Here is a 14,134-nt window from a genome sequence, read left to right on the forward strand (position 1 = left end):
TGGGAACACTTCCTCTTGTCAGCACAAGAGAAGGGAAGTCCTAACATTTTGGGAGCACATCAACAGTCTACCACACTGTCTCCTAATGAGAGGGAATTAAACCATGCTGGATGCTGGGCTGGTTTTCATGGCCTGACTGACTTTGACCTTTCACCTAAATTGTTACTTCAGGAAGTTTGGGACCCCTCTGTTTCTCAATAGAGTTGTGCTGATGCTGGCTTGTCTCACATCATCATGCCTGTGTGTGTGTGTGTGTGTGTGTGTGTGTGTGTGTGTGTGTGTGTGTGTGTGTGTGTGTGTGTGTGTGTGTGTGTGTGTGTGTGTGTGTGTGTGTGTGTGTGTGTGTGTGTGTGTGTGTGTGGCAGAAGTTCTGTATGGAGTTAGTGAGTGGGTGTGTGTGTGTGTGGCAGGAGTTGTGTATGGAGTTAGTGTGTGTGTGTGGCAGGAGTTGTGTATGGAGTTAGTGAGTGGGTGTGTGTGTGGCAGGAGTTGTGTATGGAGTTAGTGAGTGGGTGTGTGTGTGTGTGTGGCAGGAGTTGTGTATGGCGTTAGTGAGTGGGTGTGTGTGTGTGTGTGTGTGTGGCAGGAGTTGTGTATGGTGTTAGTGAGTGTGCCTGATAAGTTGTCTGCCTACTGTCTTTATAATCATGTCAGTGTAGTAATGAGAGAGATGGAGGCCATGTGTTGGCAGAGTGGTTATTGGTAGCCTACTGCTGTACAAAGGCTGTGTCTTACAAGTCTGTCTCAGCCTGTTGAACTATGAGATTGTTTTATTGACAACTGACTTTATGCCCTTGAGTAAAGCTCAATACACCAACTACACCCCAGCATACCAACTACACCACACCAACTACACCCCAGCATACCAACTACACCACACCAACTACACCCCAGCATACCAACTACACCACACCAACTACACCCCAGCATACCAACTACACCACACCAACTACACCCCAGCATACCAACTACACCACACCAACTACACCCCAGCATACCAACTATACCACACCAACTACACCACAGCACACCAACTACACCCCAGCACACCGACTACACCACACCGACTACACCACAGCACACCAACTACACCCCAGCACACCGACTACACCACACCGACTACACCACAGCACACCAACTACACCCCAGCACACCGACTACACCACACCGACTACACCACAGCACACCAACTACACCCCAGCACACCGACTACACCACACCGACTACACCACAGCACACCAACTACACCCCAGTACACCGACTACACCACACCAACTACACCCCAGCACACCGACTACACCACACCGACTACACCACAGCACACCAACTACACCCCAGTACACCGACTACACCACACCAACTACACCGCAGCACACCAACTCCACCGCAGCACGGCACAGCACACCCACCAGAGCACAGCACACCACACCACAGCACACCCACCACACCACAGCACACCCACCTACCACAGCACAGCACACCCACCACAGCACACCCACCAACCACATCACACCACGCACACCCACCACACCACAGCACAGCACATCCACCACAATACACCACAGCACACCCACCAACCACAGCACACCCACCAACCACACCACAGCACACCCACCACATCACACCACACACACCCACCACACCACAGCACACCACAGCACACCCACCAACCACACCACAGCACACCCACCAACCACACTACAGCACAGCACAGCACACCCACCACACTACACCACAGCACACCCACCAACCACACCACAGCACACCCACCACACTACACCACAGCACACCCACCACACCACAGCACACCCACCAACCACAGCACACCCACCAACCACACCACAGCACACCCACCACATCACACCACACACACCCACCACACCACAGCACACCACAGCACACCCATCACAGCACACCCACCACACCACACCACAGCACACCCACCAACCACACCACACCACAGCACACCCACCAACCACACTACAGCACAGCACACCCACCAACCAACCACACTACAGCACACCCACCACACTACACCACAGCACACCCACCAACCACACCACATCACACCCACCACACTACACCACAGCACACCCACCAACCACAGCACACCCAGCACACCACAGCACACCCACCACACCCAGCACACCACAGCACACCCACCACACCACACCCACCACACCACACCACAGCACACCCACCACATCACACCACACACACCCAGCACACCCACCACAGCACACCCACCACATCACACCACACACACCCACCACACCACAGCACACCCAGCACACCCACCACACCACAGCACACCCACCACACCACAGCACATATTCTATCCTTGAGTTGAGCCAGAAGACTCAAGCATGTGTTTTGGTTTTCCACCCCTACAACTAAATGTTAGGTTTATATCTCAGCAGCAATTGTTCAAAACTACAGTAGGAGATATGTACGCATGATGAGTTGATTTGGATACTGTACAAGAATATACTGTACAAGAATGCAATCATGGCATTGTATAGGAGCTTTTTTTGATTCCAGCCCTAACATCCCAACATCCCAACTCAAAGTTGTATGTTTACAGTTGGTGTTATATATTGCTAACCCATGGAACATCCAGTCTAGACTCACATTCCTTAGCCATACATAAAGGTGTGGAGCATACCAGAGGTATTGTTGAGTGATTGTATTATGTAACTCTCCTGGCAAACTCTCCACTGGAACGGTGGTGTTATGCCTCCTGTAATATGGGTGAACTATCCTTTTACCAGGAGGCCACTCACACACTGCCTAGTCTCATGTGGTCACTGAGCGTGTTAGGAGAAGCTCAAGCCACATGGCTCTGAAGGTCAGGACCTGGGCGGGACGCAGGCAGTCGAGAGGAGAGCAGTATGCCAATGAACATAGAGCAAAGTTCAACCAGTTACGAGAGCCACAGCCCAGAGCCACACGCACCACACAGTGGTACCAAATTCACACTCCATTCACGAGTTAAGTTGACAAAAATGGTGTGGGTGGAAACCTGTATAAATGGTGCTAGACTGAAATGAAACTACAGACTGCTTTCAGACTGGCAGTTCCTGTTGGCTAGCATCACATGGCAGTCCTGGAGTTAAGATGCCCACATAATTGTGTTGGTTGGGGAAGGGGTGGAGGGGATCTTTAGTGGCAGATCCATCCTAAACAATGGCCACCGTGATTTAATGAACACAGAGAGCAGCAGCACATGGACAGCATGGGGACTGGAGGAGAAGCAGGGACACTGACCCATTTGGCATGAACAGCATGGGGACTGGAGGAGAAGCAGGGACACTGACCCATTTGGCATGAACAGCATGGGGAATGGAGGAGAAGCAGGGACACTGACCCATTTGGCATGAACAGCATGGGGACTGGAGGAGAAGCAGGGACACTGACCCATTTGGCATGAACAGCATGGGGAATGGAGGAGAAGCAGGGACACTGACCCATTTGGCATGAACAGCATGGGGACTGGAGGAGAAGCAGGGACACTGACCCATTTGGCATGAACAGCATGGGGACTGGAGGAGAAGCAGGGACACTGACCCATTTGGCATGAACAGCATGGGGACTGGAGGAGAAGCAGGGACACTGACCCATTTGGCATGAACAGCATGGGGACTGGAGGAGAAGCAGGGACACTGACCCATTTGGCATGAACAGCATGGGGACTGGAGGAGAAGCAGGGACACTGACCCATTTGGCATGAACAGCATGGGGACTGGAGGAGAAGCAGGGACACTGACCCATTTGGCATGAACAGCATGGGGACTGGAAGAGAAGCAGGGACACTGACCCATTTGGCAGTGCCCCTCAAAGACTCCCAACTCCACACAATACAGCCCTGTTGCGCCACACACACACACACACACACACACACACACACACACACACACACACACACACACACACACACACACACACACACACACACACACACACACACACACACACACACACTTCGCACAGTTTTGCTACTGAGGGACTTTTCATGCATTTTCTTTGTAGCAGAGTAGGAAAGAAGAAAGGGTATTGTGTACCTGTTGGTAGGGGACCAATGACATGGTGGATTAATGGGTCTATAACCAGAGTAGTGGAGCATCTCATAGAAAGATGAGATATGATTCAAATTAGGATGCTTGCTCTATTTCTGTCTCTCTTTCTCTCTGCCTGTCTCTCTGTCGGTCGGGCTCTCTGACGGTGGTTTTCTTATTTTCTAAGACACCAAGAGACACACCCCCCCCACCTTATCTCTCTCCTTGCACGCGCACACACCAACACACACACTTCTCTCTCTTTATGCGCTCCATTCTACTGTCTGTAAGATTTTCCGCTTGAATCGTTTGCATGGCTGTTGGTTTGGCAGAGTCTTTGTACAGCTCCCATTCGAGTCTTTAAGGGAAAACAAAGGGCTGATCTAGTAGCCAAGGAGTACCAAATGACACATTATTACCCACAAAGACAAGGGTTTTATTGAAGCTGACGGTTCTCTCTCTTCTCCTCTCTCCTTCGTTCTCTCTCTTCTCTTCTTTCCTTCGTCCTCTCTTCCATCCTCTCTCCTTCGTCCTCTCTTCCATCCTCTCTCCTTCGTCCTCTCTTCCATCCTCTCTCCTTCGTCCTCTCTTCCATCCTCTCTCCTTCGTCCTCTCTTCCATCCTCTCTCCTTCGTCCTCTCTTCCAGCCTCTCTCCTTCGTCCTCTCTTCCAGCCTCTCTCCTTCGTCCTCTCTTCCAGCCTCTCTCCTTTGTCCTCCTCTCTCATCCTCCTCCTTCCTCTCTCTCTCCTTCATCCTCCCTCTCCCTCCTCTCTCCTTCGTCCTCTCTCTCATCCTCCTCCGTCCACTCTCTCCTTCGTCCTCTCTCTCCCTCCTCTCTCCTTCGTCCTCTCTCTCATCCTCCTCCGTCCACTCTCTCCTTCATCCTCCCTCTCCCTCCTCTCTCCTTCATCCTCTCTCTCATCCTCCTCCCTCCTCTCTCCCTCCGTCCTCTCTCTCCTTCGTCCTCTCTCTCCCTCCTCTCTCCTTCGTCCTCTCTCTCCCTCATCTCTCCTTCGTCCTCTCCCTCCCGCCTCCTACTTAGTAGTGTGAATGACTCTAGAACAGGGATCATCAACTAGATTCAGGCACAGGACCATTTATTTTTTCTTGAGGGGATGGTCGGGAGGGCTGGAACATAATTACAAATAAATTGACCGCAAGAATCCCAAACAGATATAATATTTGACTAAAACATAATCTATTCAAACCTTGTTTACATATGTATATGATCACGTGTCTCTCTATTATGCGTGGGAAACACATTTATAAAATTAGAATCACTTGGAGCTGATTTCCTGGTGTGTTTTTTAATGTCCAACAATGAAAATTCCCCAAAATTATATATATATATATATATAAAACCCTCGTCTTTGTGGGTAATAATGTGTCATTTGGTACTCCTTGGCTACTAGATCAGCCCTTTGTTTTCCCTTAAAGACTCGAATGGGAGCTGTACAAAGACTCTGCCATACTCTCTATATACATTTATACATATATATATTGGCCATATACCACACCTCCTTGGACCTTATATATAAGCAATAAGGTCCGAGGAGGTGTGGTATATGGCCAATATACAACGGCTAATGGCTGTTCTTAGGCACAACACATTGCGGAGTGCCTGGACACAGCCCTTAGCCGTGGTATATTGGCCATAAATAACAAACCCCAGAGGTGCCTTATTGCTATTATAAACTGTTTACCAACGTAATTAGAGCAGTAAAAATAAATATTTTGTCATACCCGACTGTCAGCCAATCAGCATTCAGCGCTCGAACCACCCAGTTTATAAATATATATAACCTGTGGGCCAAATTCGGTCGCAACGGGTCGCAAGCTGGGGAACCCTGCTCTAGAACCTCTCCCCTCCTTCTTCCACACACGTTGCTTAGTAGTGTGAATGACACTGATATCCAGTAAATGACTTTGATGCAGGATGTTTTTACTCAATCAGTGACCAACATTAACCCTTACCAAAATGTCTGTGTCATTCTGCCCCTCCAAAAGGGAAAGGAAAGGGGGACACCTAGTCAGTTGTACAACTGAATGCATTCAACTGAAATGTGTCCTCCACATTTAACCCAACCCCTCTGAATCAGAGAGGTGCGGGGGGCTGCCTTAATCGACATCCACGTATTTGGCACCCGGGGAACAGTGGGCTAACTGCCTTGTTCAGAGGCAGAACGACAGATTTTTACCTTGTCAGCTCGGGGATTCTAACCACTAGGTTACCAAAAAGATCATGAGATCAACGTTTGTGTGTATGTGTGTGTTTGTCACACTCGCCTGAATTGTCTCTGCCGGCTCTCTTATACCTCTCAATATGTCCAATCTTTCTCTCAGCTACCTTTTGATAATATCTGTTTTGTCGTACACCTCGAAGAGTTTCTCCTCTCCTCTGTTTCAGACACTCGTCTGCTGAGATCAGGAGACACTTCGGTGGGAACTATGGGTCCCCCCAGGTCTCCAAGCAACATAGTCGTCACAGCTCCATCGCATCAGTCTCCACTTGCTCCACCGTGGTGAGTTACAGTACTACTGTACAACTAACTAGACCCTTTCATGGGTAGAGGGAAATAGCACTATGGTGTACTATTTAGCTCCCCTTTAGGAGAAGGATTCTAACTGAGACTTTCCCACAGCATGTTGTGCTGTAGGCCTAATAATGTAATCCTAAAGAGGGATTTTCTCCCATGGACATTCAGTGACTCCTCACTTATTCTCTCTGTCTGTCTGGTCAGTCTGGTCAGTCTGGTCTGTCTGGTCTGTCTGTCTGTAAATCCGACCACAACTCTATCCTACTGATTCCTGCTTACAAGCAAAAATTAAAGCAGGAAGCACCAGTGACTCGGTCTATAAAAAAGTGGTCAGATGAAGCAGATGCTAAACTACAGGACTGTTTTCTATCACAGACTGGAATATGTTCCAGGATTCTTCCTATGGCATTGAGGAGTACACCCCATCAGTCACTGGCTTTATCAATAAGTGCATCGAGGACGTCGTCCCCACAGTGACTGTACGTACATACCCCAACCAGAAGCCATGGATTACAGGCAACATTCGCACTGAGCTAAAGGGTAGAGCTGCCGCTTTCAAGGTGCGGGACTCTAACCCGGAAGCTTACAAGAAATCCTGCTACGCCCTGCGACGAAACATCAAACAGGCAAAGCGTCAATACAGGGCTAAGATTGAATCATACTACACCGGCTCCAACGCTCGTCTTATGTGGCAGGGCTTGCAAACTATTACAGACTACAAAGGGAAGCACAGCTGCGAGCTGCCCAGTGACACGAGCCTACCAGACGAGCTAAATCACTTCTATGCTCGCTTCGAGGCAAGCACCACTGAGGCATGCATGAGAGCATCAGCTGTTCCGGATGACTGTGTGATCACGCTCTCCGTAGCCAACGTGAGTAAGACCTTTAAACAGGTCTACATTCACAAGGCTGCGGGGCCAGACGTATTACCAGGACTTGTGCTCCGGGCATGTGCTGACCAACTGGCAGGTGTCATCACTGACATTTTCAACATGTCCCTGATTGAGTCTGTAATACCAACATGTTTCAAGCAGACCACCATAGTCCCTGTGCACAAGAACACAAAGGCAACCTGCCTAAATGACTACAGACCCGTAGCACTCGCGTCCGTAGGCATGAAGTGCTTTAATGGCTCACATCAAGCCAGGCTGGTAATGGCTCACATCAACACCATTATCCCAGAAACCCTAGACCTACTCCAATTTGCATACCGCCCAAACAGATCCACAGATGATACAGTCTCTATTGCACTCCACACTGCCCTTTCCCACCTGGACAAAAAGGAACACCTATGTGAGAATGCTATTCATTGACTAGAGCTCAGCGTTCAACACCATAGTACCCTCAAAGCTCATCACTAAGCTAAGGATCCTGGGACTAAACACCTCCCTCTGCAACTGGATCCTGGACTTCCTGACGGGCCGCCCCCAGGTGGTGAGGGTAGGTAGCAACACATTTGCCACGCTGATCCTCAACACTGGAGCCCCCCAAGGGTGCGTGCTCAGTCCCCTCCTGTACTCCCTGTTCACCCACGACTGCATGGCCAGGCACGACTCCAACACCATCATTAAGTTTGCAGATGACACAACAGTGGGAGGCCTGATCCCCGACAACGACGAGACAGCCTATAGGGAGGAGGTCAGAGACCTGGCCGGGTGGTGCCAGAATAACAACCTAACCCTCAACGTAACCAACGCAACCAAGACTAAGGAGATGATTGTGGACTACAGGAAAAGGAGGACCGAGCACGCCCCCATTCTCATTGACGGGGCTGTAGTGGAGCAGGTTGAGAGCTTCAATTTCCTTGGTGTCCACATCACCAACAAACTAGAATGGTCCAAACACACCAAGACTGTCGTGAAGAGGGCACGACACAGGAAACTAAAATGATTTGGCATGGGTCCTGAGATCCTCAAAAGGTTCTACAGCTGCAACATCGAGAGCATCCTGACTGGTTGCATCACTGGACCTCCAGGACCTCTACACCAGGCGGTGTCAGAGGAAGCCCCTAAGAATTGTCAAAGACCCCAGCCACCCCAGTCATAGACTGTTCTCTCTACTACCGCATGGCAAGCGGTACTGGAGTGCCAAGTCTAGGACAAAAAGGCTTCTCAACAGTGTTTACCCCCAAGCCATAAGACTCCTGAACAGGTAATCAAACGGCTACCCAGACTATCTGCATTGTGCCCCCCCCAACCCCTCTTTTACGCTGCTGCTACTCTCTGTTTATCATATATGCATAGTCACTTTAACTATACATTCATGTACATACTACCTCAATTGGCCCGACCAACCAGTGCTCCCACACATTGGCTAACTGGACTATCTGCATTGTGCCCCCCGCCAAACCCCTCTTTTACACTACTGCTACTCTCTGTTCGTCATATATGCATAGTAACTTTAACCATATCTACATGTACATACTACCTCAATCAGCCTGACTAACCGGTGTCTGTATGTAGCCTCGCTGCTTTTATAGCCTCGCTACTGTATATAGCCTCGCTGCTGTTATTTTTCACTGTCTTTTTACTGTTGTTTTTATTTCTTTACTTACCTATTGTTCACCTAATACCTTTTTTGCACTATTGGTTAGAGCCTGTAAGTAAGCATTTCACTGTAAGGTCTACACCTGTTGTATTCGGCGCACGTGACAAACTTTGATTTGATCTGTCTGTCTCTCTGTCTTGTTTTAAGTGCACTAATACCTCTCTATATTCATCAGGCTTTAGGCGTCAAGTCTTTGTGTCTCTGACTGTCTGACTCACTGACTCTAGGCTTGAGCCCTTAGATATTTCTCTCTCTGCTGCTAGTCAGCTGACTAGGCCAGAGGAGGGAGAGTTGGCCCATCCCCTAGTTATTATGGTTAATCTTTAGCCTGCTTTGGAAATGGGTCAGGGCCCAGTCTACTGTAGAGGGATGGGACGGCCTGCTTACCTTCCAGCTTATACTGGCAAATCTGTTATATCTGTGGATTTGCGATGCGGGAGAGAGTTTATTTAATACCATAATCGAATGATATTTTCCCATGGTGCACCATCAGTGGAGGAGATCAGTGGAGCTCCAGGCAGATGTGTGGAATGATTATTTGTATGATTCATCTCTCTATTTGTAGGACTTATAATGATGAGTATTGTTATTAGTAAGTAATTTCCAAAATGATGGATCACGTGTGTGTTTGTGTTATGCTTGTCTGTGTATGCCCACTTTTGTCAGTGTACACTTGCTCGTTTGTATGGTTCTATCTCAAGAAACATAAAAGCTGATTGGAGGAGGCCTTGTTGATGTCACTTCCTGTAGACATGTGTTTTACCTCACTTGAACTTACTGCTGCTCCGTACCTAATCAACCCCTGGTCACTTCCCTTACCTACTTCATGTAGGGACCTAAAACCATTAGATGGGTATTAAGGATGATGGCTCCACGTTGCCCTCTGAAAGGCTAGGACTCAGTTCCACCATATTGCTTATACCTATCCAATCCTTTTACATCTACCGAGTGTCTTGGGGTGGAGGCTAGGAGTCACTTTGGAGTTGTGTAACAGTGTCTTTGAGTCTTGCAAGAGCTTGTGGTTAACTCTTCTAGAGGAAGAGAGTTGTCAGAAACCAGTAACTGCCAGTAGTCTGTACAGGCTGTAGGTTCTTGTTTCCGGAATCCGCCATTTTGTGAACTTCCCTCTTACATGTTGAGTATTTAGCGGGGTAAGTCTACTTCCAATTCAGTGTACCTGTGTTATATTTCTACTAACAGTCATCTAGAGACCTACACTTTTCTGTTTCAAATGTGTGAAGCATCCAGTGTTGTGAGGTTGGAGGTAGGTAATGTGGTGTTAGACTGCGTATTTGGTACAGACTGTACAGGGGTTCAGCTTGGGGAAGCAGGCTACGGGTTGTTCATTAGGCTGAAACGACACATTGCAGAGTTGGGTAGTATAGCTGTCTTACTGTTAGGGAAAGGCAAGATGTATCCTCAAATATATTTTTGACAAAATACTTAAACACCCCCAGAGTCAAGACAAAACTAAACACACATTTTGTATAAAAATCGATACTTTTTTACACGTATTGTAAAATATAATAACAAAATGCACAAAGTGATTGAAACATGTATTCCAGCATTAAAATTGCTTACTGCTTCAGGAGTAACAGTGTGGTAGTCTAATAGTCTGACTGCTGGTAGGGACAACAGCCTGTTGCTGGCCTGGCTGAGAGCACTACTCCAGAGTGCAGCATACCTGGGAGTTGGGACAGAGGCATGCATACATTTGAATGTATTTGTTTTATTTGGCTCCCATGCTAAGGAAGGGAAAGAGAATATATATTATGGAAGGAGATATGCAGCCCAAGTGTTAAAATATCTGCGGTTCACTAAAAGAAGTGAGGGAGAATTAGGATGCTTGTCCAGATTCACTCCTCACACTAAATACAATACAAACTATGAAGTCTTGAACCATCTGGTAAAGACAGCGTTTACAAAACAGATGGTAGCACAACAGTTCACGTTTTCTGGGCATTTTCATTTTAGTCTGTTGCGGTATGTTGCACACTAAAGCAGCCGGATATATGATCAGATATGCTGTCGCCTGCACAGGTTCCACTCTACAGCCCTCCCTGAGAAACAGCTGCGCTGCTCAGCTTTCAAACCATGCCCTCATATAGCCCCCGTATACAGCCCATAGAAATGAATAAAGATACAGATCTGGAATACGTATTTCTATAATGCAGCCTCTCATCTACGATAGTCATTGGATGGCCTTCTGTGGTGATAAAAAATCCTGTTTATTTCTTTGACTCTTATCACAGACTTGATTGGGATAAGGCTGGATGCTGTTGCATTGACTGTGGATATTTCTCTAACAATATGATGTGATTTAAGGGGAACATGCTCTTCTCTCCAGTTTGTAGAGTGGTGATTTATAGATATTCATCTCTTCTATAGTCTGATCTAAGCTCTTCTGAATTGCTCTCCAGATTATCCTCTATTCAGATCTTTCCTTGAGTTGGCAGATTTCTGAGCCACACTTCACACATTACCTTATAGTAACTACACTACTGTATATGTAACCCCACAGTTACTGCCATAGTGATGTAATTAGAACAGAATTTGGCAAGTTGCCTTTGACTACCATTCAGTTATTGTTTTGTGTGTTTTACAGCTTCCATGTGAAGAGTAATTCCATCGAACACCACAGTAGTTACAGAGTTAGCTACACAGCACAACACCAACTTAACAATAACTGTTGTGAGTTTTTGTCTGGAATTATGTTACACACGTGATACTTCTCTCTTCTGATCTGCGTTTGTTGGGTCTTTATGTCAATCATATGAGCTGTCATGAGGTGGACTCAGCCACCCCTTAGGAGTTAGAATATGGGGATAGTTGCCCAGGGGTTGCAGAGGGTTATGATGAGGATTTATACACTAACGTGATAAGAAATAAACCATTAAAAACGTATATCTAAATCCAAATATAGACTAACATGCAAGCACACAAATATACACACACATGCACATGTACAGTTTAAATGTAAAGTTTCTATGGAAAGTATATGAGCTCAGTCGTCTCGTTCCTTGACAGGTCTGAGGTTGTTGAGAGCAGAGTCGTGATCAAACCTGTCCTCCTCCTCCCAGCTCTAAAATGCCTATCTGCCTCTGTCTCTCTCTGTCTCTGTCTCTCTCTGCCTCTGTCTCGCTCTGCCTCTGTCTCGCTCTGCCTCTGTCTCGCTCTGCCTCTGTCTCGCTCTGCCTCTGTCTGTCTCTGCCTCTGTCTCTCTCTGCCTCTGTCTCTCTCTGCCTCTCTCTCTCTCCCTCTCGCTCTCTCTCTGTCTCTCTCTCATTAAAATAACATAAAATTGATCAGAAATACAGTGTAGACATTGCTAATGTTGTAAATAACTATTGTAGCTAGTTTATCATACTAAAAGGCTAATTGATCATTAGAAAACCCTTTTGAAATTATGTTAGCACAGCTGAAAACTGTTTTGCTGATTAAAGAAGCAATACAACTGGCCTTCTTTAGACTAGTTGAGTATCTGGAGCATCAGCATTTGTGGGTTCGATTACAGGCTCAAAATGGCCAGAAACAAAGCACTTTCTTTTGAAACTCCTCAGTCTATTCTTGTTCTGAGAAATGAAGGCTATTCCATGCGAGAAATTGCCAAGAAACTGAAGATCTCATACAACGCTGTATACTACTCCCTTCACAGAACAGCGCAAACTGGCTCTAACCAGAATAGAAAGAGGATGTGGAGGCCCCGGTGCCCAACTGAGCAAGAGGACAAGTACATTAGAGTGTCTAGTTTGAGAAACAGACACCTCACAAGTCCTCAACTGGCAGCGTCATTAAATAGTACCCCCTAAACACCAGTCTCAACGTCAACAGTGAAGAGGCGATTCCGGGATGATGGCCTTCCAGGCAGAGTTCCTCTGTCCAGTGTCTGTGTTCTTTTGCCCATCTTAATCTTTTCTTTTTATTGGCCAGTCTGAGATATGTCTTTTTCTTTGCAACTCTGCCTAGGCCAGCATCCCGGAGTCTTCTCTTCACTGTTGATGTTGAGACTAGTGAAAGAAATGTGTGTTTTTTGCCAATTTTAACTGCACACTTGTTGTTTGTGAACATTATTATTATATAATGTTGTATGTTTTTCCCCCAACACCACTTTCCATCAATTTTTAGAGCAGACCCTCATGCTAAATTATGTCAAAAGATTTTTTGAAATCAACAAAGCATGAGAAGGTTTTGTTTGTTTGCTTGTCAATTAGGGTGTGCAGGGTGAATACGTGGTCTGTCGCACGGTACTTAAAAAGTACATTTGACATTTGTTCAGTACATTGTTTTCAGTGAGAAAATGTACAAATCTGCTGTTAATGATAATGCAGAGGATTTCCCCAAGGTTTCTGTTGACGCATATCCCATGGTAGTTATTGGGGTCACATTTGTCTCCACTTTTGTGGATTGGGGTGATCAGTCCTTCTATAGAAATATTGGGAAGATGCCGCAGGCCTTTTGGTTGGAGGGTTTGTATTTTGTACTGTAGTTCATTCAAGGTAATTGGAGAATCCAGTGGGTTCTGGTCGTCTTTAATAGTTTCTAAGATTTGTATTTGATCATGTATATGTTTTTGCTGTTTCTTTTTTGTTATAGGGCCAAAGGTATTGGAGAAGTGGTTTACCCACACATCTCCGTTTTGGATAGATAACTCTTTGTGTTGTTTTTTGTTTAGTGTTTTACAATTTCCCCAGAAGGGGTTAGATCTTCCTCTCTACACCTCTCTCTCTATATACCTCCCTCTCTCTCTATGCCTCTCTCTCGCTCTGCCTCTCTCTCTCTATGACTCTCGCTCTCTCTCTATGCCTCTCTCTCTCTCTCTCGCTCTGCCTCTCTCTCTATGCCTCTCGCTCTCTCTCTCTGCCTCTCTCTCTATGCCTCATGCTCTCTCTCCCTCGCTCTCTCTGTATGCCTCTCTCTTCCTGCCCCTCTCTCTCTCTGTTTGTACTTTAAACAATGTGTTGTTAGGTTCTTGGTTTGTTTCCAGGCATTCCTTT

At 46.9% G+C, this 14,134-nt stretch overlaps 1 protein-coding gene across 4 annotated transcripts in view; it reads left to right on the forward strand.

Moving 5' to 3' along the window:
• Positions 1-14,134, forward strand: part of LOC139545122 (dedicator of cytokinesis protein 8-like) — a 93,134-nt gene that overhangs the window by 12,127 nt on the left and 66,873 nt on the right. For 3 of the 4 annotated variants that reach the window (XM_071352533.1, XM_071352534.1, XM_071352535.1), the window contains exon 2: positions 6,464-6,578. In XM_071352533.1, the coding sequence (XP_071208634.1) occupies positions 6,464-6,578 (115 nt within the window). Of the gene's footprint in view, positions 1-6,463; positions 6,579-10,138; positions 10,292-14,134 lie in introns of those variants that run through there. The other variant, XM_071352536.1, reaches the window with a different exon arrangement.

Source organism: Salvelinus alpinus, chromosome 19, assembly GCF_045679555.1.
Source record: "Salvelinus alpinus chromosome 19, SLU_Salpinus.1, whole genome shotgun sequence".
Lineage (NCBI taxonomy): Eukaryota > Metazoa > Chordata > Actinopteri > Salmoniformes > Salmonidae > Salvelinus > Salvelinus alpinus.